Below are 21,257 nucleotides of genomic sequence, written 5' to 3' on the forward strand. Positions count from 1 at the left end.
TGGTTCAGCCTCCAACTTCAGCTCAGGTCATGATCTCACAGTTTGGGAGTTTGAGCCCCATGTCAGGCTCTTTGCTGACAGCTCAGAGTCTGGAGCCTGCTTTGGATTCTGTGTATCCCTCTCTCTTTGCCCCTCCCCTGCTCACACTCTGTCTCTCCCTCTGTCTCTCTCAAAAATAAATATTTTTTAAAAATTTAAAGAAAACAACAGAGACTTGAGTTTCAGTTCAGAAACTTCAGCCACACAAACTGTGTCTACACTCCAGCTCTACCACTTACAGGCTGCCTGGCCTCATGCCACTTCTTCCACTTAAAATGGTGAAAATGCCATCCAAGAGTGAAGGATGAATGAGTTACAATAACAAGAAAACAATCCAATTTTTAAAATGGGCAGAGGATCTGAATAGACATTTTCCCAAAGAAGCTGTGCAGACGGCCAATGGACACATGAGAAGACGCTCAACATCACTCACCATCAGGGAAATGCAAATCAAAACCACAGGGAGAGATCACCTCACACCTGTCGGAATGGCTATTATCAAAGAGACAAAGACATTACAAGTGTTGCTGAGGATGTGGAGAAAAAGGAACCTTTGTTCCCTGTGGGTGGGAATGTAAACTGGTGCAGCCGCTATGGAAAATGGGGTGGAAGTTCCTGAAAAAAATTTAAAATAGAACTACTATAAAAGCCAGCAACTCCACTTCTGGGTATTTATCCGAAGAAAATGAAAACACTAATTTGAAAAGATACATGCACCCCTGTGCTCATCGCAGCATTATTCACGATAGCCAAGATATGGAAACAACCTAAGCGTCCACTGAGGGATGAATGGATAAAGAAAACATGGTGTATACATACACAATGGAGTACTAGTCAGCCATAAAAAGGAAAGCAATCTTGCCATTTGCAACAACATGGATGGACTTGGAGGGTATTATGCTAAGTGGCATAAGTCAGAGCAAGACAACGCCTGTATGATTTCACTAATATGTGGAATCTAAAATAAACAAACCAAATGAACAGACAAAACGAAGCCCATAGATACAGAGAATAGATGGGAATAGATGGGAAATGGGTGAAGGAAGTCAAGAGGTATAAACTTCCAGTTATAAAATAAATAAGTAATGTACAGCATGGGGACTATAGTCAATAATATTGTATTGCAAATTTGGAAGTTGCTAAAAGGGGAGCCTGGCTGACCCAGTCCTAGAGCATACAGTTCTTGTTGGGGTCGTGAATTCAAACCCCACATTGGGCAGAGAGCTTACATTTAAAAAAAAAAAAGTTGCTAGGAAAGCAAATCCTAAAAGTTCTCATCTCAAGAAAAACATTTTTTGTAACTTTGTGTAGTGACAGAAAATCAACTTACTGGGGTGATTGTTCCATAATGTATACAAATGTTGAATCATTATATTATACATATGAAACTAATAAGTTGTTGTGTGTTGATTATGCTTCAATAGAAAAAGTAATGCACTTGCACTGGCAATATTAGTGCCTTATAAGTAGTATCTAGTATCATTTACCAAGTTTCTTTAATTGCTTAAAATACCATTTCAACAACAAATAAAAAGTGAAAAGGGGAAATTTTCTGCTGCTTTGTCTGAACCAAGTCATAAATCATTGGCACTGTGAGCAATGGTCTTCGCTAGGGCCTGCAGGAATGAGACTGAGCAGGGTGCCTTCCTCTCCTGGGGAGATCAGCAGTTCACAGGATATGAGGTTTCCAGAGCTGCATTGCTCTATCGATTAACTGCAAAGGAATTTTTTTTTTCACAGATGAGTTGACAATAGCAGAACCATTAGTAGCATCTCCTTGAGAGCCATCTAGCATCGATTTTTCCACTGTCTCCTGAAAGAGGATTCTCCAGAGCCTTACAGTGAAGAAAACAATGATTTTTCCCTTACCTCTGCAACTGCTGACCTAGAATCACCTGAGTTTTCTGTATTCACTTTAATACTACGGAGACAAGCTAGATGGAGGGTCCTGCTATGCCATGGAAAAGGCCATTATTTCTGAGTCAGGCCTTATATGTGCCAGGGGCATGGGGGTTCAGTTTAGATTTTTTGTTTAGGTTTTACTCCTACAGTTCTTGTTTATGGCAGAATTAATCTTTGATTAATGTCAATTTTATATTACTCTAACATGAACTTCATTCCATGTAAAGTCTTCTTGTCTTTTATATTATTGCTACTCTACAGATCACCATTAATAACTTCAGTTTTTGACCAGTCTTTTGTCTCTCCATTCTCATTTGGCAATGGAGTTCCAGATAATTCTCTAAAGCAAACCTAATACAACAATACTGTCATTAAGTCTACTGAGTTTGTTAGTTTATGTATCATGGTTAGCAATTGCACATAAAGGTTAACTAGAGGGTAAACTTAGAGCTGCTTATTTTTCTTTAAGTGGAATGATCTTTGATTAGACTCATATGTAAACTAAAAAATTAATAGCTTCAAATCTGACAGACTGTATTGATGTGTTTTTGATCACAAAATTGCTCACTATATGCATATTGGCATTTAAAAACTTATCAATTTATTTTGAGAGAGAGCCAGAGGAGCAGAGAGAGAGAGGAGAGAGAGAATCCGAAACAGGCTCTGCACCGTCAGCTCAGAGCCTGATGTGGGGCTTGGACCCACAAACCATGGGATCATGACCTGAACCAAAACCAAGAGTCAGACACTTAACTGCCTGAGCCACCCAGACGCCCCTATGCATGGTAGCATTTTAATAGCAGCTGGTTTCATGTGTTGGAAGAGTAGCCAGTTTTATATTAGAATCAATAAAAGAAGGAAATGGCCAATATAAACATACATACGCTAAAAAACAATTGTGGCAAATTCCTAACACACTGTATCCAATTGCCCAGTGCCTTGAAGAAGGACTTATGGATTTAAGTTAATTCCCTTTGAATGATCTTTTCTATAATCTTGGATATTGTGCTTATAATAAACTCTGATTACCAGCGATGATATGTTGTTTTGGTATATTGCACTGAAGTTGGAGAAATCCTACACTTTTAGCAATCCAGTTGAAGTGTGAAATTAATAAGGTTAATCCAGCATCCACTGATTCATAACATCTGTTCCTTCAGCAATTTTGCTAATTGTACAGGGACAGAGAGTGACCCCATCCAGCCATCACCCCACCTGACCTGGCGGGGCACCAGCTGTGAGAAAGCTTTGTGCACCTAGCATGGCATCTGGAGAATTGCCTCACCACATATCATCATCCCACCTGGTCCATGGGTGTGCACCTAATACCTACACCTCCACCCTGTCCCACTTTTCCAATTGTTTATTTTTTCTTAAAATTTTTTTATTTAAAAAATTGTTTAATGTTTATCTTTGAGAGACAGAGAGACAGAGCATGCGTGAGACAGGGGCAGAGAGAGGGAGACACAGAACCCAAAGCAGGCTCCAGGCCCTGAGCTGTCAGCCCAGAGCGCGACATGGGGCTTGAACTCACCAACTGTGAGATCATGACCTGTGCCAACTTAATAGACTGAGACACTCAGGCGCCTCCCTCTTAATTTTTTTTTAATGTTTATTTATTTTTGAGAGAGAGACAGAGACAGAGACAGAGCATGAGCGGGGGAAGGGCAGAGAGAGAGGGAGACACTGAACCCAAAGCAAGCTCCAGGTTCTGAGCTGTCAGCATAGAGTCCGATATGCGGCTTGAACCCACAAACTAAGATCATGACCTGAGCCAAAGTCAGAGGCTTAGCTGCCTAAGCCACACAGGCACCCCTCCAACTGTTTAAATAAAAGACCAAATATAAAGAGGGAGGGAGGAAGAGGAGCACAAACAACACACAAAATGTATTTGTTCTAACGCTTTCTTATAGGCAATTTGCTGTTTACTTCAACATCTGAGGACACTGTGGCTCTTTCACATGGTGCAACTGATACTAGTTTTGATATAATGTCAAAAAATGACACCCACAACTCTTACCGCTATGCTAGCTTTTTGTTTTGTTTTGTTTTGTTTTTGTTTTTGAGAGAAGGCACAAGTGAGCGAGAGGCAAAGAGAGAGAGAGAGTGGGGCGGGGGGAGAAGTGAGGCTTGAGCTCACCCAATGTGGAGCTGGAACTCATGAACCTTGAGGTCATGACCTGAACAGAAGTCAGATAATTAATCAACTGAGCCACCAAGGCGCCCCCCCAAGCCCCACACCACTGCTATGCTATTTTTTAAGAGAAGAAATTGATCTTTTAGCTTGAGGCACAGAGGAATAGCTCTTACCACTAAAGCTTCCCAGGAATTTCTGCATAAAATCTATACTCTGGTTGTTGTTGCCACGCCAGATCATTGGAATTTAACCTCTACCATAATTTCTGTGTGTTTATTTCTCAACTGACCTATGTTTCCAATTCTGAGGGCATCAGCTAGAAGTAAACAGTGTGTTAGCCCTCTTTATATGCTTGACTTTTCCATTTGTAAAATCAGTACAGTAAAATGTACATCTGCTTTATTCCAGGGACATCTTTAATATTTTAAGATACTTTACGTTACCTATATTGTGCCTTAAAAAAATCAAGTCTGCCTGTTTTCACCAATTCCTATGTTATTTTCTGGATTTAGAAGTTAAACTTCTAACACATTAAAAAGAACAAGCAGCAAAAACAGAACAGTCTCAGTCCTACCTCTATATCTGATGGTAGGATGGAAAAAATTGGTGCTGTAGACCAATGTTTGTATAGTGTCAGAAGTATAGACCTTTAGGAGGCTGAAACAATACGGTTTCAAACTCTGGCTCTACTATACAGAGATTGTTTGGCTTTGGGCCAGTTTCTCTCTGAGCTTAAATTTTGCAAAGGGGATGAGAAAGAAGTGTTGTCATAAACATTAAACTATATACACACATATATAGAGAAATGTGCATGTATACATATGTATATATAAATGGTCTAATTGTTACAACACTGACACATACATATATGTCTATATACATATATATGTGTTTGTGTGTGTGTGTATACAGCAATAAACATTGTGCATGATCCATAGTAATGAATCAAAACAGTATCTGTTGTTCCTTTAATTATTATCTGCTAGGTTAAAGAGGCCTTCCATAATGGGAACATATTTACATATACTCAGTATATACCGATATGTATGTCCAATGGCAAACTATTTATATCATTGTTGGTGTCGGGCAAAATCACAAAAAGATTGTATATTTGTATACAAATACATTGGGTGTAGAGATTTAAAAAACTGTAATAAAAAATAAACTATTATTTACATCATTTATCATTACTTACCTTTTCACCATTTGTGATCTTATTTCCCCAAATAGATTACATCTCTTATAAATATGCCAGTTCTTCCCAAGAACTATAGGGACTTAATTTTTCATTCGAATGTATCCATTTGAAATGGTGAAGGGTGAAATGCAAACGCTTTCACCTTGTTGGGAATGCTTCCTTATCTGCAAAATGAGAGGATTAGGTCAGATGCTTCCTGTGACCCTTTCCCCTTCTAAACATGCCATGACTTCACCGTCATTGAAGTAAAACACCCGAATGTGGATTTGGTTCAATCATTACGGAGTTGTGCTACCGGCTAAAAGTTACAGAATACAGAAGTATTTACTGAGCTATTCCTGGAGTAAACACATGCTTTGAGTATATGCCGTAGTGCGACTGTTCACAACTGCAGTAAAGTGCAACTGTCAGGGTGGCATGGGAATAGCTGCCCCCAACATGCTACCTGGGAAACCTAGCAACATCTGGGAGCGAGATTGGCTACCAGGGAAACTGAGGACAATATTCAGATTGTAAAAACCAGTTCTGCTGAAACCAAGGCCAAAGATCCAGGTCCTTGACTGGTCAATCTCCTGGGTCTTTCATTCAATAGAGCTTCATTTGTGATGATGTCCTTCTCCCTTTAAGAAGAGAATAGTCCTTCATTTTATTATCAAACAACACTTCAGATGGTGGAGGTGTGCTGAACACTATTCAAGATCATTTCTGGGATATTTAGATTTCTGTAGAACACTAGGGATCTTTATTATGTTCCATTGGTTAATGGATAGGAAGTTTTTTAATTCTCTTTATAAATTCAGAAGCATGTATGTTTCGGTGCCAGGATATTAACCAGTGTAGTGTTGCCATTGTTGAGGAGGCAGGCTCATGGTCATGGACGGATTACATTAGGAATGAATGTAAGTCTCTTCCCACCTGACATCCCTGCTGTTGTCCAAGTAACTGGAAGGGTCTGCTGCTTGCCCATCGTATACAATCCTATTTCTCAAAGAATGGCCCATTGAACCTTGCATCAGAACCAGCTGGGCAAATGTTAAAAATGCAGCTTCTGGGGTGCCTGGCTGGCTCAGATGGTAGAGCATGCAATTCTTGATCTGGGAGTTGTGAGTTCCAGCCCCACATTGGGCATGGAGACTACTTTAAAAAAAAAAAATGTAACTTCTGTAGCTCACCCTGGGCCATAAATTCAAATATCTTGGAATGGGACCATTTTAACAAGCTACTCAGGCGATTCTGATGCTAGATAAAGTTAGACGACTCTTGACATAGAGTGACTTGTCAAAATTGCAGATTTCGCCATGTCATTCTTCTACCTAAACTCTTAATTGGCTCCACAATGTCACAAAGCAAGCTGAAGATCTTTAACCTGCCAATACATCTTTCATACATACAGTCTCTGCCCAAGTCTCCAGTTTTTTCTCTCCCCATCACCCACCCTGTGCTGAAAACTCCAACCACCAAGGAACTGTTTGTAGATACTCCAAACTTTCTTCTTTTCTATACTCACCAGGTCCCTTCTTTTTAGTATGCTCTGCCTTTCTTTCCTTCACTCCAGTTTCCTTCTATCTGGAATGTTCTTTGTTTCCTCTCCTCTTCATTATATCCCCCTGGGATAAGTTAGCACCATTGCCGTTTCTCTGTCTACACATGGGTCTTATATCAAGTGATAAATGCAATGCCACTTTTCTTGTCCATCTTACCTACTAGGTCATGAAAGTCCTTGAGGACACAGGACAAAAACATCAGTCAGTTTGGTTGCAAGCAACAAAACTCAACTTTGAGGAAATTAATCAAGAAGAAAAAGGAAGTACTGGTAAGATGCTACATAGTTAGAAGATAAAAAAGGAAGTGCATCAGCTTAGGAAGGACAGACACCAGAGAAGCTGCAGACCACAGCAACAGGAACTTCTACCCATGCCAAGGGAGGCCCATGACAGGTAAAAGGCAGAGCCTATGATAGGCAGCCCCATGAAGTCTTGTGGGATGATGAAAAGAAAATTCCTCTAAATGAAGAGTGTCTGGTGTCATTAGGGAAGAAGTGGAGATGCTTGGCGGAACAAAAACAACAGCTGTCCACTTCACTGGGTCTTGCTCCCAGTTGCGCCCACCCCCATCCCCACCCCCACCCCCGTGTCTGGTGCAGACCTGGACACATAGTAGGCTCTTCCTGAATGGGAAATGAATGATGTCAGAGAGAGAACTAACACTACCTGCCAGACAGTGAGCAAGCGTTTCAATGTTATTGCAGTCAGTCTCTCGCAATTCTACAAGTACATGTTATCTGTGTTTTTCAAATGAGGAAACTAAGACCAAAGAAGTAACTTGCCAAGGTTACTCAGTGAGCAATAGAAACAGCTAGGATCTTGAAAATGGACTGTACTGCTATCCTTCAGTGAGAAACATAATGCTATTCTCCATGAGAAGCGTACCTTATGTTGAGTTTTGTTTTATTTAATAACATCCCTTTCTTCCATAGCATGCTTTTTTAGGTAACAGTGTCTTAGAGATACCTCCATGTTATCCACAGTAGAGAACGACCAGTATTGGATGAAGTTCATAGACATTAAGAACCAGATTTCTTGAGGGGTACCTGGATGGCCCAATTGGTTGAGTGTCCGACTTCGGCTCAGGTCATGATCTCACAGTTCATGGGTTTGAGCCCTGCTTCAGGCTCTGTGCTGACATCTCAGAGCCTGGAGCCTGCTTCAGATTCTGTGCCTTCCTCTCTCTCTCTCTGCTCCTCCCCGACTTGTGCTCTCTCTCTCTTACTCTCATAAATAAATAAATAAATAGGAACCAGATTTCCTGGGTTGGACTCTGAACTCTGTTTTTTACCATAAATGTGATCTAAGGTAAGTTTTTAAGCCATCTGTACCTCTCTTTCTTGGAAGCAAGGATGATATTAGTTACCTATGTCCTAGGGTTAATATGAGGATTAAACTAGTGAACACGTATAAAGTACTTAGACTAATATCTGATAGGTAGTTAAGTGCTATAACAAAAGACCATTACTTGTTCTTTTTTAACTATTGCATTGCCCTCCACAGTATGTATGGACTATAATATATGTAATCATTCCTGTGCGAATAGAAATTTTGTTGGTCGCAAGGTTTTGGTATTATAGACAATGCTACAAAGAACATTCCTGTTGTGCCTCCTTGTGCACATGTTTGTCCACATATTGGTTCAAGGAGTAGAACTGATGAGTTAAAGGACATTTGTATGTAAAAGTTCTAATTTTTATCTATTGCAATGGATATCCTCAGTACAAATGTCAAAATGTGCAAAAGGTCATATAGTAAAAGTCTTTCTTCCCACTCCATGTGATATCGGAGATGATGATTATAAGGCTTTTAAGTTTCCTTTATACTAATTTATACTTCTGATGCTAGCCAGGACCTAGAATCTGAATGGTAAATTTATTCTCTGGCTGACACCATCATCATCACCATCGTCGTCGTCGTCATTGTCACCTTTATAAATTTATTAGGAACCTTATAAATGATATTAGATACTTCATTTTACCTAGCCTTCCCTATTCCATTTTTCTGCTTTATATTACTTAATTTTGTCTTATTATTTTTCTAAGATTCTAAGTGCTTCTTATTTTTACACAAGTCCCTTAGTAAAGAGCACATAGATTTTTAAAACAAAAGATCTAGAATAAAAACACTGTTTTGCCACTTATTTGCATTATGTAGCCTTTGCTAAGTTAAATTCTCTGAGCCTATAAAATGGGAACAATAATGTCTACCTATGAGATTAGTATTGAGTTACATATATAAATATAAATATATGTGCCACTCCCTACATGTCAGGTACTTTACATGCACTATCTCTAACTCTTGAAGTAGTCACAAGCAAGATTAATAGGAAGGCAAATGCAGCAGACTATGAGAAAATCAAGGAGATAGTAGGAGATGGACGCGGTGTAGAAAATCACCAAACTAAGACCTGAACTTTGAGTTGGAAGAAGTTGAGAGTGGTGGCAGGAAGCGTTTAGGCAGAGCCAAAAAAGCATGTGTAGAGGTCCTGAGGTTAGAGAAAACTTAGTTACTCAAGGAATTGAAAGAAATAGAGAAATTTAGGACCATGGAAAATAAGGGAGAGAGTGATAGCAGATGGGGCCAAAAATAATTATTTTGAATTCCCATCTTTCCTTTCTGGTTTTGGAGAGTGTTTTGTGTAGACGTGATTGTTGGAGCTGTTCTCGCCATCTTTCTGCCCTGAGAAAGACACTGGGATGGCAAGAGGCTGGACACTTGAAGACATCACTGAACTACTGAGCCAACTCTGGAAGTGCTCGCCTCTGGACTAATTTATCTTATTAGATAATAAATATCCTTATTGATTAAGGCAATTTTAGTTGAATATCCCGACCACTGAAGGCATCTTAACTGATTATATTTAATGAAAGAGGAAGATCACACAGGGCTTTGTAGATCATATTAAAGATCTGGAATTTAATTCTAAGGGTTATGGAGAGCCATTAAATGCTTTTAAGCATGTGGTGAATTTTGCTTTTCAAGAGATCACTTTAGTTGCAATGTGGATAATAGATTGAACAGTGGTAATAGTGGAGGCAAGTGTAGGAGATACAAACTATTGCAACAGGTAACACAAGAGAATGCAATGATTTAAAACATGTGGTTGCCATGGGAATAGAGAAAAATGAACCTGTTCAAGAGATACTGAGAGATACATTGGAGGCAGAATTGTGAATTGGGATTGTGATTGATTCGATGTGAATGAGGAAGAGGAAGAAATCAAGATGGCTCCCAGGCATCTGGATTGAGCAACCAGCTAGATTGTAGTGCCATTTACTAAGACAGGGATAAACAACTGGAAGTAGAACAGGTGGGAGATTACTATAATGAGTTCATTATTGGACATGTTGAGCTGAAGGTGCCTGAAGCCACGAGGTGGTTACGTCAAGTAAGCAGTTGGACATCTGAGTGGCTCAGAATAGAGATAATGACTTACGAGTCTTTGGAACCCAGATGGTAACAGAATCTATGTGATCTTTGAGATTCTTAGGGAGAGGGTGAGGAATGAGAAAAGGCCCTACAACAGAATCCTAGGGCCTCCAGCACTTAGTTTTTCCATGGAAAAGAAGAAGCCAGTGAAGGAGACTGAGAAGAACAGTCAGAAAGAAAGAGGGAAAGTCAAAGAGTTTCTACAAAGAAGGCGTGCTCGAGAAAGAAGGCATGCTCAACACCTACAAATGCAGTTGAGAAGTCAAGGAAGAAAAAGACTGAAAAGATTCTGTTGGATTTAGCCACATGAAGGCCACAGGTGACTGGTGAAGAAGCAACTTTTAGACAGATCGAAGTGGAGTGGTTCAGTTCAGAACCCAGTTTGGACTAGATAAAGAGAGGAAAATTCAGAAATGGAGACACAGATGGTGAAGAAGCAGGTCAAGAAATTTGGCCTTTAAGAGGATATAGGGCAGGAGCTGAGGGACAAGTGGAATCAAGGGAGGGTTTTGTTTTTCTTTTAAAGATAAGGATGGCTATCTTTCCTTTACCTCTATATCCAATTCATTAGCAAGCCACTTTAGGTCTTTCTCTTAAATGTATCCCAAGTCTGTCCATCTCTCACCTTCAACCCAGATAACTCATTGGTTTCAGCCACCATCATCCTCACCTGGATTAATTCAGTAGTCTCCAACTGGTTTCTCTGCTTCCATTTTTATTTTGTTCTTGTCTTTTTGAAATCATAAGGCAGTCATGGTAAATGAAATCACAGTTTTGAAATATAATCCAAACTCTTGGTCTTGGCTTATGAGATTGAGTATGTATGATCAGACTCTTCTCCTATCTTACATCCCATCTACCCCAATGTCCCCCTGTGTTCTGGCTCCACGGGCTTCTTTCTGCTCTTTGTTGCTTTCGCACTCACTGGTCTCAGTGCTTAGCAAGCTTCTTCCTACATCTTTGAATGGCTGACCCCCTTTCATTATTCATGATTGCTCAAATGACTTTTTTGCCTCATTCAAATAGTCTTCTCTGACCTTTTATCCTCCCCATCCCCATCCTCAGTCCTGTTTTACCCTATTCATGGCTCTTATCATCTGAAATGATCTTGTTCATTCACTTGTTGATTATATCTTCTCATTAAAATTAAAGTCTGGGGGAAACTGGGTAAGGTTTATAGGATTAATATGTATTACATGTATTACTGCATGATATATGTGTGTATTAAATATTACTATGTGTTATGTATAAATGATAAGCATGTGAATCTGATTATCTCAAAATAAATGTTTTCGGTTTTTTTTTTTTTAAGTAAGTTCTGTGAAAACTGGCATTTTGTCTCCTTGTCGGGAACTGTGTCACCATCACCAGAACGAAGTCTGGCTACAGTGGGCACTAAAGAAGTCTTATTAAATGTGTGACTTAATAAATGATATATTTGGTCATGTCTAAAAGAGGATGGGGCGAAGAGTACCAACAATAGCAGGAGACCCTGAGCCAAGGAAACCCGGGTCGTAGAATTTAGCACTAGAATCCTTGTCTTACAGTTGAAATTCGAATCCGGGTTTCCAGAACCCTTTCACAGCCCCATACTACCTCTCCATTAGTGGAGTATTGATTAGATGACTGAAGTCCTGGCGACACTCGATCAAATTTCGTCTTTGTAGCCTATGGTGATTCCCACAGTGCAGGGCAGATAGGACCAGCACCTTACGTGTGGGGTCTGGTTCCCATAAAGCATGACCAGGCCCGCACTCTCTGTAACTTGCAAGACTGGGTAAGGAGGCTGTGTGCAATAGCCTGGAAGGCTCACTGAAGCGCAGGTCCTCAGCTCTGCAGTTGAGGTTTCAGGTTTCAGTTCTCCCAGGAGCACGAGATGTCGCAGCGTGCACGGTGCGGCTGCCGCCTCCGCCTCCCCGTCTCCGCTAAGGCTGCGCTCGAAAGCCAGTTACAGGCGCGGCCGCGCACACTCTTCTGCCCTAGACGAAGGTTGGGCGCCGTGGCTGAGGCTGCTGCTAAGCTGCCGTAGCTGGGCGCGCTGGGAGGCGGCGAGCACAGCTGGGCCGGGACTTCCTTCCTCTACCGCAGGACAACAAAACAACCCGGCAGCAGGCACTGAACTCTTGGCAGCTGTCTGGGCGAGAGACGCAGCCATGGGCTCCGTGCTTAGCAGCGATAGCGGCAAATCCGCCGCCGCCTCGGCCGCCCCGCGGGCCCTGGAGCGCAGGGGGGACCCAGAGCTGCCCGTCACGTCCTTCGACTGCTCCGTGTGCCTCGAGGTGTTGCACCAGCCCGTCCGGACCCGCTGTGGCCACGTGTAAGTGCCGGGGGAGCTCGGCTCGCGCGCCCACCCTGGGGAGGGAGAGGTTGGGGGAAGGCATGGGGGATTTCAGGAGCCAGCGCTCGAATGAAGCTACCGCAGGGAGACACCTGGACCCGTCGAGTGCGGGCCGCGGGAAAAATGACCAGTCGGAAGGTGACACAGGATTTCAGGAGGCGAAAACATTAACAAGCGGGCTCTGCAGCGCCTTCCCCCATCACCCCAGCTGCTTGTTCCCGGAGCCCAGGTGCAGAGCCCCAGGGATGGGGATCCCAGGAGCGGGACCCGCCGGGAGCCGGGGCTTGCCGAGTGGGGAAAGTGCTGTTGGCTGGAGAGCCAGCACCCGCTTCGGCACAAGGCAGTGGGCTCCTGCAGAGCATTTCTCCCGCTGAACTCAGTTAATCGGGCCGTGCTTCCCCCTCGCCCTCCCCGCAGAACCCAGGTCGGTTTTGTTTTGCTGGCTTGTGCACGTGTTCTAGAACGCCCACTGAGGCTAGCCTCTTGAGCAAACAAAGATCTGAGCAAACTGTCCTTCCACCCCCACCTCCCTTTCCTAACACGGACATTCAGGCCCCTGAAAGATCAACCCAAACTGGAACGCCCAAGTGACTCTGTAGTCCTAACAGTTTAAGTACCTGTCAGGGCGGGGCTGGGATTTGAACGTTAGCACGGAGCCCTGGAGTGTAGCCGTTTAAAAACCCAGCCACAAAGTGACGGGAGCTTGCAGACTACCCTCCCTTACGCAGCGCTTCCCTTAATCGCCGGAAAGTATAGATAAAAATAACTGTCTTAAAAACCAGGTACCATGGAACTAAAACTTGCTGTTAGTTTCTAAGAAGAGTTTAAAAACAAAATCCCTATGTAAAACGTGTGCTTGAGTAACTAGTAATAGGAGTTGGATCTGTGGATTCGTTCACTCTGTTTACATAGAAGCTTGCTTTCCGTGGCTGCCTGGGTGTGTGGCCGAGTGTGTGCCTGTTGGGGTCGGGGTGCGGGGATGGGGGGTGGTTGCAGAGAGAGCGGAAGCCCGCTTAATGTCTTTGGCCGGCCGTTTAAAGTTTGATGAAGCTCCAAGGCAATAATACCGCAATGGCTAGTTAAGTGTTTTTGGCTTACCAGGAAAAAAGTTACCATATTATAAATGCACGTGCACAAAATGTTTTTAAAAGGACTGAGGTGGTCCTTGACACCTATAGACCAGTAACTGAGAAGCAGTTTTCACCACTGAAAAGCCCAGTAGTGAGCCAAGGAAGAAAAATGCAGCCCACACAGTGTTTTAAATAAAGAGTGCCCTGGGCATTATTTTGTGGCTGCATTTTCAGGGCCTGTTGTTTCAGCTTTGTACTTTAAACTCAAGTCTAATTGACCTCCTGTCTGATTACTGATGTTGTTTCTCAGCTGTCCAGATATAGTTCATTGACATAAACCCCAAGGCCAAGATGGAAGCCAAGATATTGTTGTGTGACGTATAATATATTGATTAGCTCAGGGCAGTAATAACCTTGTGGTAACTACATTTAAATTTAGCTTGAATGAGCATTAAAACTTTAAAGTTGCCCCAAAGATACACAGTGGGTGTCAAGTCTTGAAGGTGTCTTTTGTAGAACTGAATTGAATTGGGTGACTTTGGTATTGGAGATTGTTATCTGATTGGGGATAGTTTTCTATCCACCCCCCCCCCCCCCCCCTGCTCCTTTTGGAGTTTGAATACTATAACTTACTGTTCGCAGGGTTTTGGTTCTGCTAAAGGATAATACATAGGTGTAAAAAGTTAAATCTTTTGTTTAATCTTTTTCTTTGTTAGAGTTTGAATAGGAAACCAGCAACTGGAAAAATAGTCATGAAGTAGCACAAGGGCTGGAGGAATGGCCTTCCCTCACTTTTACTGTTCTTTGTTTTGACAAATCTATGTCCATTGTTCTGGCTGTGGGCAGAATTTCCATATTCCTCCCTTTGGCAAATTTACTTGGGCCCCTTCCACTTTCTAAATGTTAACTCCAATTCCTTCTGCACTGGAGACTGTGAGTGCTGTTAACACCATTTGTATTTCTGAAATGAATTACTCTCTTCCATTGACCTTTGATTGGAAAATGAAGAAATGCAGATGAAACCTGTCTGTATTATCCCATATGGAAGCTAATTTCCAAACTTTTTGAACTTGTTTGTGTATGCTGATTTCTGTTTATAAACTGATTTCATAGAGGGCTCCTGGATGGCTCAGTCCTTTAAGGGTGCCACTCTTGATTTCAGCTCAGGTCTTGATCTCAGGGTGTGAGTTCAAGCCCCACATGGGGCTCCGTGCTGGGTGTAGAAGCCTACTTAAAAAAAAATAATAATAATGAGTAAAATAAAATAAACCTATTTCAAGTCAAGCAAGATATTAATAATGGCAAAAATACATTGAATGAATATGTACATAGCATTTTATAAATCGTATTGTGATGCAGTAGAAACAGTGGGCTTGATTTGAAATTCAGCCCTGCCACTGACCAGCAGTCTGACCACCACGTTGCTGAATCTCTTTGACTGTTTCTTCATTTGTAAAATAGGGTGAATAATGGAATTTTTATGAATTTTTAAGAAATGTAAAAGTAGCTCATCATAAGGCCTCAATACAGGATTTCTATTTCCTTTAAAGTCATTCCACAAAGCAAGAACCCACGAACAGTATTATTTCTTATCTTTATATTTCTTTTAGAATAAAACCGGGCAATAAAAGATTGATCTATGACATTTTCAAGATGTCCCAGATAGCCTTTCTTTTAGCTTAGTTCTTTTTCCTTTGGTGGCCTTGAATTTAAGAAGTTCTATTTTAATGCTCTGTCATGTCAAATTGACTCTATTCATATCTCTGTATCAGTTGTTAAAACATATGTTGGGGGAAAGGTTTCCTACCTCTACTTTATCTTCTACTATCAGTGGGTGAGGGGGAGGGGGTAGATGAGGAGGGGGCAGATAAGTTGAAGCTGTATAAAGGAAACTGAAAGGGAGTCTGATTTATATTTAAAGTAAGTATTCAAGGAAATTTGTTGACCAGTTGGATATGATAAAGGGGGGAGAAAGGGGTGGAAGGCAACTCCTTAGCAAGTAACAGATAAAAGGGGACAGAGTTCAGCTCAGGAGGTTGTTAATGAACAGGTGATGGGGCTTGTTGAGCGTACAGTGGTCTGAGAGGGAAATATCCAAATAGAAATATCCCAAAGGCACTGGGACAATGGGTTTGGGGAAGGGTCAGAGCTGGAGCTCTAAGGGAGTTATCTAAAAGAATCAAGAGGTTGAGGGGTGCCTGGGTGGCTCAGTTGGTTAAGTGTCCGACTTCTTCCGCTCAGATCATGATCTCACAGCTCAACTCGTGGGTTCGAGCCCCACATCAGGCTCTGTGCTGACAGCTCAGAGCCTGGAGCCTGCTTCGGATTCTGTGGTCTCCCTCTCTCTCTCTGCCCGCTACCCCTTACTTGTGCTCTGTCTCTGTCTCTCTCAAAAATAAATAAAAGCATTAAAAAAAATTTTTTTTAAGTATATCCCTTGTCATATAGAGATAGGTGTTAAGGATAAAAAAAAAATAGACGAGGGAATGGGATAGGAAGTATGTGGGAGAGATGTAATTTTAAAGATATTTAGAGCAGTGCTTCTCAAATTATCTGCTGTAAAGAACCACTGAGGTTTTGTTTGTTTTGTTGTGTTTTTCAGCCCATCACTGACCAATACTTTTATAAAATAAAAAACATATTATGGGAAACTGAAATTTAAAAATACCAAAGATACATAAAACACAAGCCCTCATTTTAAAAGTTATTAAATATACTCAACAGACATAAAATTACTCTGTCAGATTTCTATACAAGCTTCTGAAAATACTTCTCTCAATTTCTATACTTAATTCAGCATGAACTATTAATAAACAGGGTCTCAACAACCTTTTTTTGGAGGAAGTTAGAAGGTGAGGAAGGTAGTTCAGCTCGAGAAAAATGTAAGGGGCAGTTGCATGGGGTGTGGGACATTTATTTTATTTTATTTCTTAAATGTTTACTTATTTTTGAGAAAGAGAGAGTGCAAACAGGGGAGGTGCAGAGAGAAAAGGAGGGACAGAGGATCCAAAGCAGGCTCCGCGCCGACAGCAGACAGCCCAATGCCGGGCTTGAACTCCTGAACCATGAGATCAAGACCTGAGCTAAAGTTTGATGCCCAACCGATTGAGCCACCCAGGCGCCCCTAAATGAGGATTTTGAACAGAGTCATGGCATGAGCTGATTTAAAAGGATGACTCTCGCTGCTGTGTTGAGAATGGACTGCAGTGGGAAGAGCAGGACCAGGAGAGTGAGTTAGGAGGCCACTGTAATAATCCAGCAAAGAGACCAGGACCAACCAGCAAGGGAACAGTGGAGGTGGTGAATGGTAGAATTTTAGATCAGTATGAAGGTATAGCTAACAAGATGGATTCAATGTGGAGTGTGGGAGGAAGTGAGGAGTCAAGGCTGAGTGTAAAGTGCTTGGCTTGAGCCAAGGTTGGGGTTGCCCTAATTGAGATAGGAAAGACTGGGAAGGTGGAATGAGGAACAAAGTCAGGTCAGGCGTTCCATAACTGACAGGCCAAGTTTGGGACAACCAAGGGATGTTGCATAGGCGATTGGATATGTGAGTCTAGAGTTCAGAGGAAGATCTGAGCTGTAGATAAATGAAACTGGGAATCATAAACATACCCTTGATATAAATCCATGGGACTGGATGAATTTATTGAGGAGTAAGTGTAGTCAGAAAAGAATAGAGGTCCAAGGACTGAGCAGTGGTACGTACCAACATTTGGAAGCTGAGACATGAAAACCTGAAAATCAGGGGCACATAGGTGGCTCAGTCGGTTAAGCATCCAACTCTTGGTCTCAGCTCAGGTCACGAGTGCATGGTTCATGGGATTGAGCCCCACGTTGGGCTCTGCACTGGCAGGGAGGAGCCTGCTTGGGATTCTCTTTCTCCTTCCCTCTCTGCCCCTTCCTTGCTTGTGCATGTGCTCTCTCTCTCTCTCTCTCTCTCTCTCTCTCTCTCTCAAAATAAATACATAAACATTAAAAGAGAGAGAGAGAGAGAAAGAGAGAGAGAACTTGTAAAAGAAGTAGCCATAGGGGTAGGAAGGAAACCATCTGGTGTCCTGGAGGCCAAGTGAGTGCAAGAAGTACTTTGGAGGGAAGAGGGATCCATTGAATCTAGTGATGCTTGAAGGTCTGGTGGATGAAGATTGAGAATTGATCACTGGATTTAGTAATGTGGAGGCTATTGGTGACCTTGAGAAGAGCAGTTTCAGTGGAATGGTAGGTGCCAAAGCCTAATTAGAGTGGTTTGGTGATCGATCATAGGCGCTAGAGGAAAGAAGCATAGGAATTCCTTTGATGTAGTTGGGAGGCAAAGCGAAAGAGAGAAATTGGGACAATAACAGGAAGGAGAAGTGGGATCAAGAGAGTTTTCTTATAAGAGAAGAAAAATGGTGTATGCCACATGGTTATGGAAATGAATCAATAGTGAGGGGGAAACTCATTCATGGGAGAGGAGAGAATTTCAGAAGCAATGCCCTGGAGTGGGAGGAAGGTGCTGGAATTTACAAGCCCGGATTGGGGAGTGGAGGGAGGATCGGCCTTAGCTAGGAGAATGGACAGTTTATTCATTTCACAGGATGTAGAGCATTAAATGGGCGCAGATGCAGGTGAATTGAAGAAGTGGAATATTGTGGAAGTTCCTAACTCATTGCCAATTATCATTGACATATTTGACCTGTGATTTGACTTCAAGATGAAACTTGGAAGTTTAAATATGAGCATCCAGACCCCTGATGTTAAAGCAAGTGTATACAGAATGATTCCTCTTCCCCGTGTGCTTGGGTTAAGCATCACTTAAATTCAGGTGATTAGAATCTCTTGTACCATCAAGGTCCAAACACTCTGGAGAGCCATTGCTCTAATAAAAGAATGCTACTTCCTACATTGCTGTTCCTTAAAAGTCTGGCATTTAGTAGATGTTTAATATTAGTTGAATTAATGAATGAGTCTAAAATAAAATGCAGATTGAATACTTTGGTGAATGTCCCTCAGGCAGGAACAACCACTCTATAGTGACAGCCAACGGATGCTATGTAGTTGAGTAACAGATAGCAGTTCCATCATAGTTTTTGAACTCCATTATTTTTATGAGGTTACTCATCTGTCCCTGTTTTACTGAGAATTTCAGAAAGATGTGATTAAGCTGGCCTGAAATATGCCTCCTCTGGTGGTTGGACTGCTCTGTGTTTACTTAGCAACATTAGTATTGTCATAGGCAAATTAAATATTAGTGATCTGTTAAATTATGTATTCTCTAACAAACAAAACCTGAATAATGTAGCAGATTGAGTTTTATGCCAAGATTTTCCTCAGAACTTGGCTGCGGGCCCGTGGACCAGGAGCATTGCAGAATCTTGGGTCCCATCTCACATCTACTGAATTGGGAACAGTTTTAATAGGATGTTTAGGTGATTGATAGCCATGTTAAAGTTTGAAGCATGGCTTTAGCCAACCCTATTTAATTGACAGTCAAATACAGCAAGTTGAGGACAGCATTTGAAGGTTAAAGAGAGGCACCCCTCTAAGATTTTAAGTTAAAAAAAATAGAATTTTTCTTTAGGGGGTTAAATTTTATTTATTTATATTTTAATGTTTATTTATTTTTGAGAGAGAGAGACAGAGCACAAGTTGGGAAGGGGCCGAGAGAGAGGGAGACGCAGAATCCAAAGCAGGCTCCAGGCAGTAAGCACAGAGCCCGACGCGGGGCTTGAACCCACAAACTGTGAGATCACAACCTGATCAGAAGTCAGTTGCTTCACCGTCTAAGCCACCCAGGCTCCCCTAGGGGATTAAATTTTAAATCAACACATAATGTGGTATAGAGATATGCAGAGTCAGGTTTTGGAAGCTGAACCATTCCCGGGATGGACTTTGAGTGGAACCTAATTGAATACATAAATTACATCAAAGGAAATCTTCGGGGCAGTGGGTGGCTGGAGGGTTTATGCTCTAAGAATAGCTGTACTCAGGCCTGTCCAGGCTGATGCTTGTAGGCGAAGAGGGAGTGGGGTGTGTGTGGGTGTGTGTACATGTTTATTGCCCTACACTGGAATGTTTTAGCCTAAGATTCTTATCACCTTGAATAACAATAGCAATTCCCCTTATTCTATTCACATTTTCAAGCTTACCAAGCCCGCTCAAGATTTTCATTCAGCTTCCCATCGGCATGCCCACAGTGAGGCAGCTTCTTGAGAACAGAAATAAAATGTTAGATCTACCTCATGTTGCCAGTGGCTCTTCCAGAGTCCCATTTGGGACGATGTCTGGATACTTCTTTTGCCTATTTAGCCTTAGACCCCATGGAGTCCCTAATGCATCCCTTCCCTCCTTACTATACATAGGGTTCAGTTTTACCTCTTGAGATTGGGTACATAATTGTACCCGGTGTCCTCAGCAAGCCTTTCCTTAGTTTTCTACAATGCTTTGCTGACCTCTTCATTATAAGGGTCTTATTGATAATCACGTAATTTCAGGAAACAGCAAGGAGTTAATAAAATAACTCTTGGGAGCAGGGTGTTTAAGTTTCCATCTGGTTTCAGAGATCTTAGAGTCATTTCCATATGAATGAATCCATAATTCATTTCTTCAGGAGCTGCAAACAACAAGTGATGTAAATGAATGTGGAGGGTGAGTACTCCACAGGATGGGGGCATTAGCCCACATGACCACAGGGGAATTGAGTCCAGACTTGGAGGAGACTAGCTTTTCACGAAAAGTCAGAAATTTGGGTTTAGTTGTAAGATCTGATTTTAAAGCCATGGCAACTCCCTCAGAATTTTTAAAAAATATTTATTTATTTTTAGGAGAGCGCAAATGGGGAGGGTCAGAGAGAAGGGGACAGAGGATCCCAAGCAGGCTCTGCACTGACAGGCTGACAGCAGCGAGCCCTGTGTGGGGCTTGAACTCACGAACCGCGAGATCATGACCTGAGCCCAAGTCGGACGCTCAACTGGCTGAGCCACCCAGGCGCCCCTCACTCAGAATTTTTGAAAACATTGAAGTAGTTTTAAAAAAAATACAATGCCTTCTATCCTTAGCTTCTGTCTTTCATCCAATTTCTCTTCATTCTGATTATGTCTTTTATGATTGATCATTCTCAACCACCTTATGAAGGTGGGGAGGGGGCAGACAAATAGGAATCGCTTATTGTGTTCATTTCTATCCCTTGGGTTCTTTCAGAAGGATACAACAGTGTTATTGATGGGAATGTTGGGCCCTGCCCAGAAAATTCTCCTTTGATCCATTCCTCATAAGTGATTTAGTTATTTCAGTTTACTGAGTAGCTACTATGTGCCTGGGGTGGGGTAGGAAGGAGGCCTGCAAGATTCTGAATGGTTCTGGGGCGCCTGGGTGGCTCAGTCGGTTGAGCGTCCAACTTCGGCTCAGGTCATGATCTCACAGTTTGTGAATTCTAGCCCTGCATCAGGCTCTGTGCTGACCGCTTGCTCAGAGCCTGGAACCTGCTTCGGATTCTGTGTCTCCTTCTCTCTCTGCCCCTCCCCCGCTCACGCTTTGTCTCACTCTGTTTCTCAAAAATAAATCAATGTAAAAAAAATTTTTTTTTTAAAAAAGGATTCTGAATGGTTCTGAGCTGTATGTA

General features: G+C 42.0%; 1 protein-coding gene across 2 annotated transcripts in view; it reads left to right on the forward strand.

The window, feature by feature from the left end:
- Positions 1-12,073: 12,073 nt before the first annotated feature.
- RNF125 (ring finger protein 125) overlaps positions 12,074-21,257 on the forward strand; it is a 54,951-nt gene continuing 45,767 nt past the window's right edge. The window contains exon 1 of one of the 2 annotated variants that reach the window (XR_007145944.1): positions 12,074-12,569. Coding sequence is in view for 1 of the 2 variants with exons in the window: in XM_047828527.1 (XP_047684483.1) it covers positions 12,406-12,569 (164 nt within the window). In the remaining variant the exon portion in view is untranslated. The remainder of the gene's footprint in view (positions 12,570-21,257) is intronic. The other variant, XM_047828527.1, reaches the window with a different exon arrangement.

The sequence above is a fragment of the Prionailurus viverrinus genome, chromosome D3 (assembly GCF_022837055.1).
Source record: "Prionailurus viverrinus isolate Anna chromosome D3, UM_Priviv_1.0, whole genome shotgun sequence".
NCBI classification, from domain to species: Eukaryota; Metazoa; Chordata; class Mammalia; order Carnivora; family Felidae; genus Prionailurus; species Prionailurus viverrinus.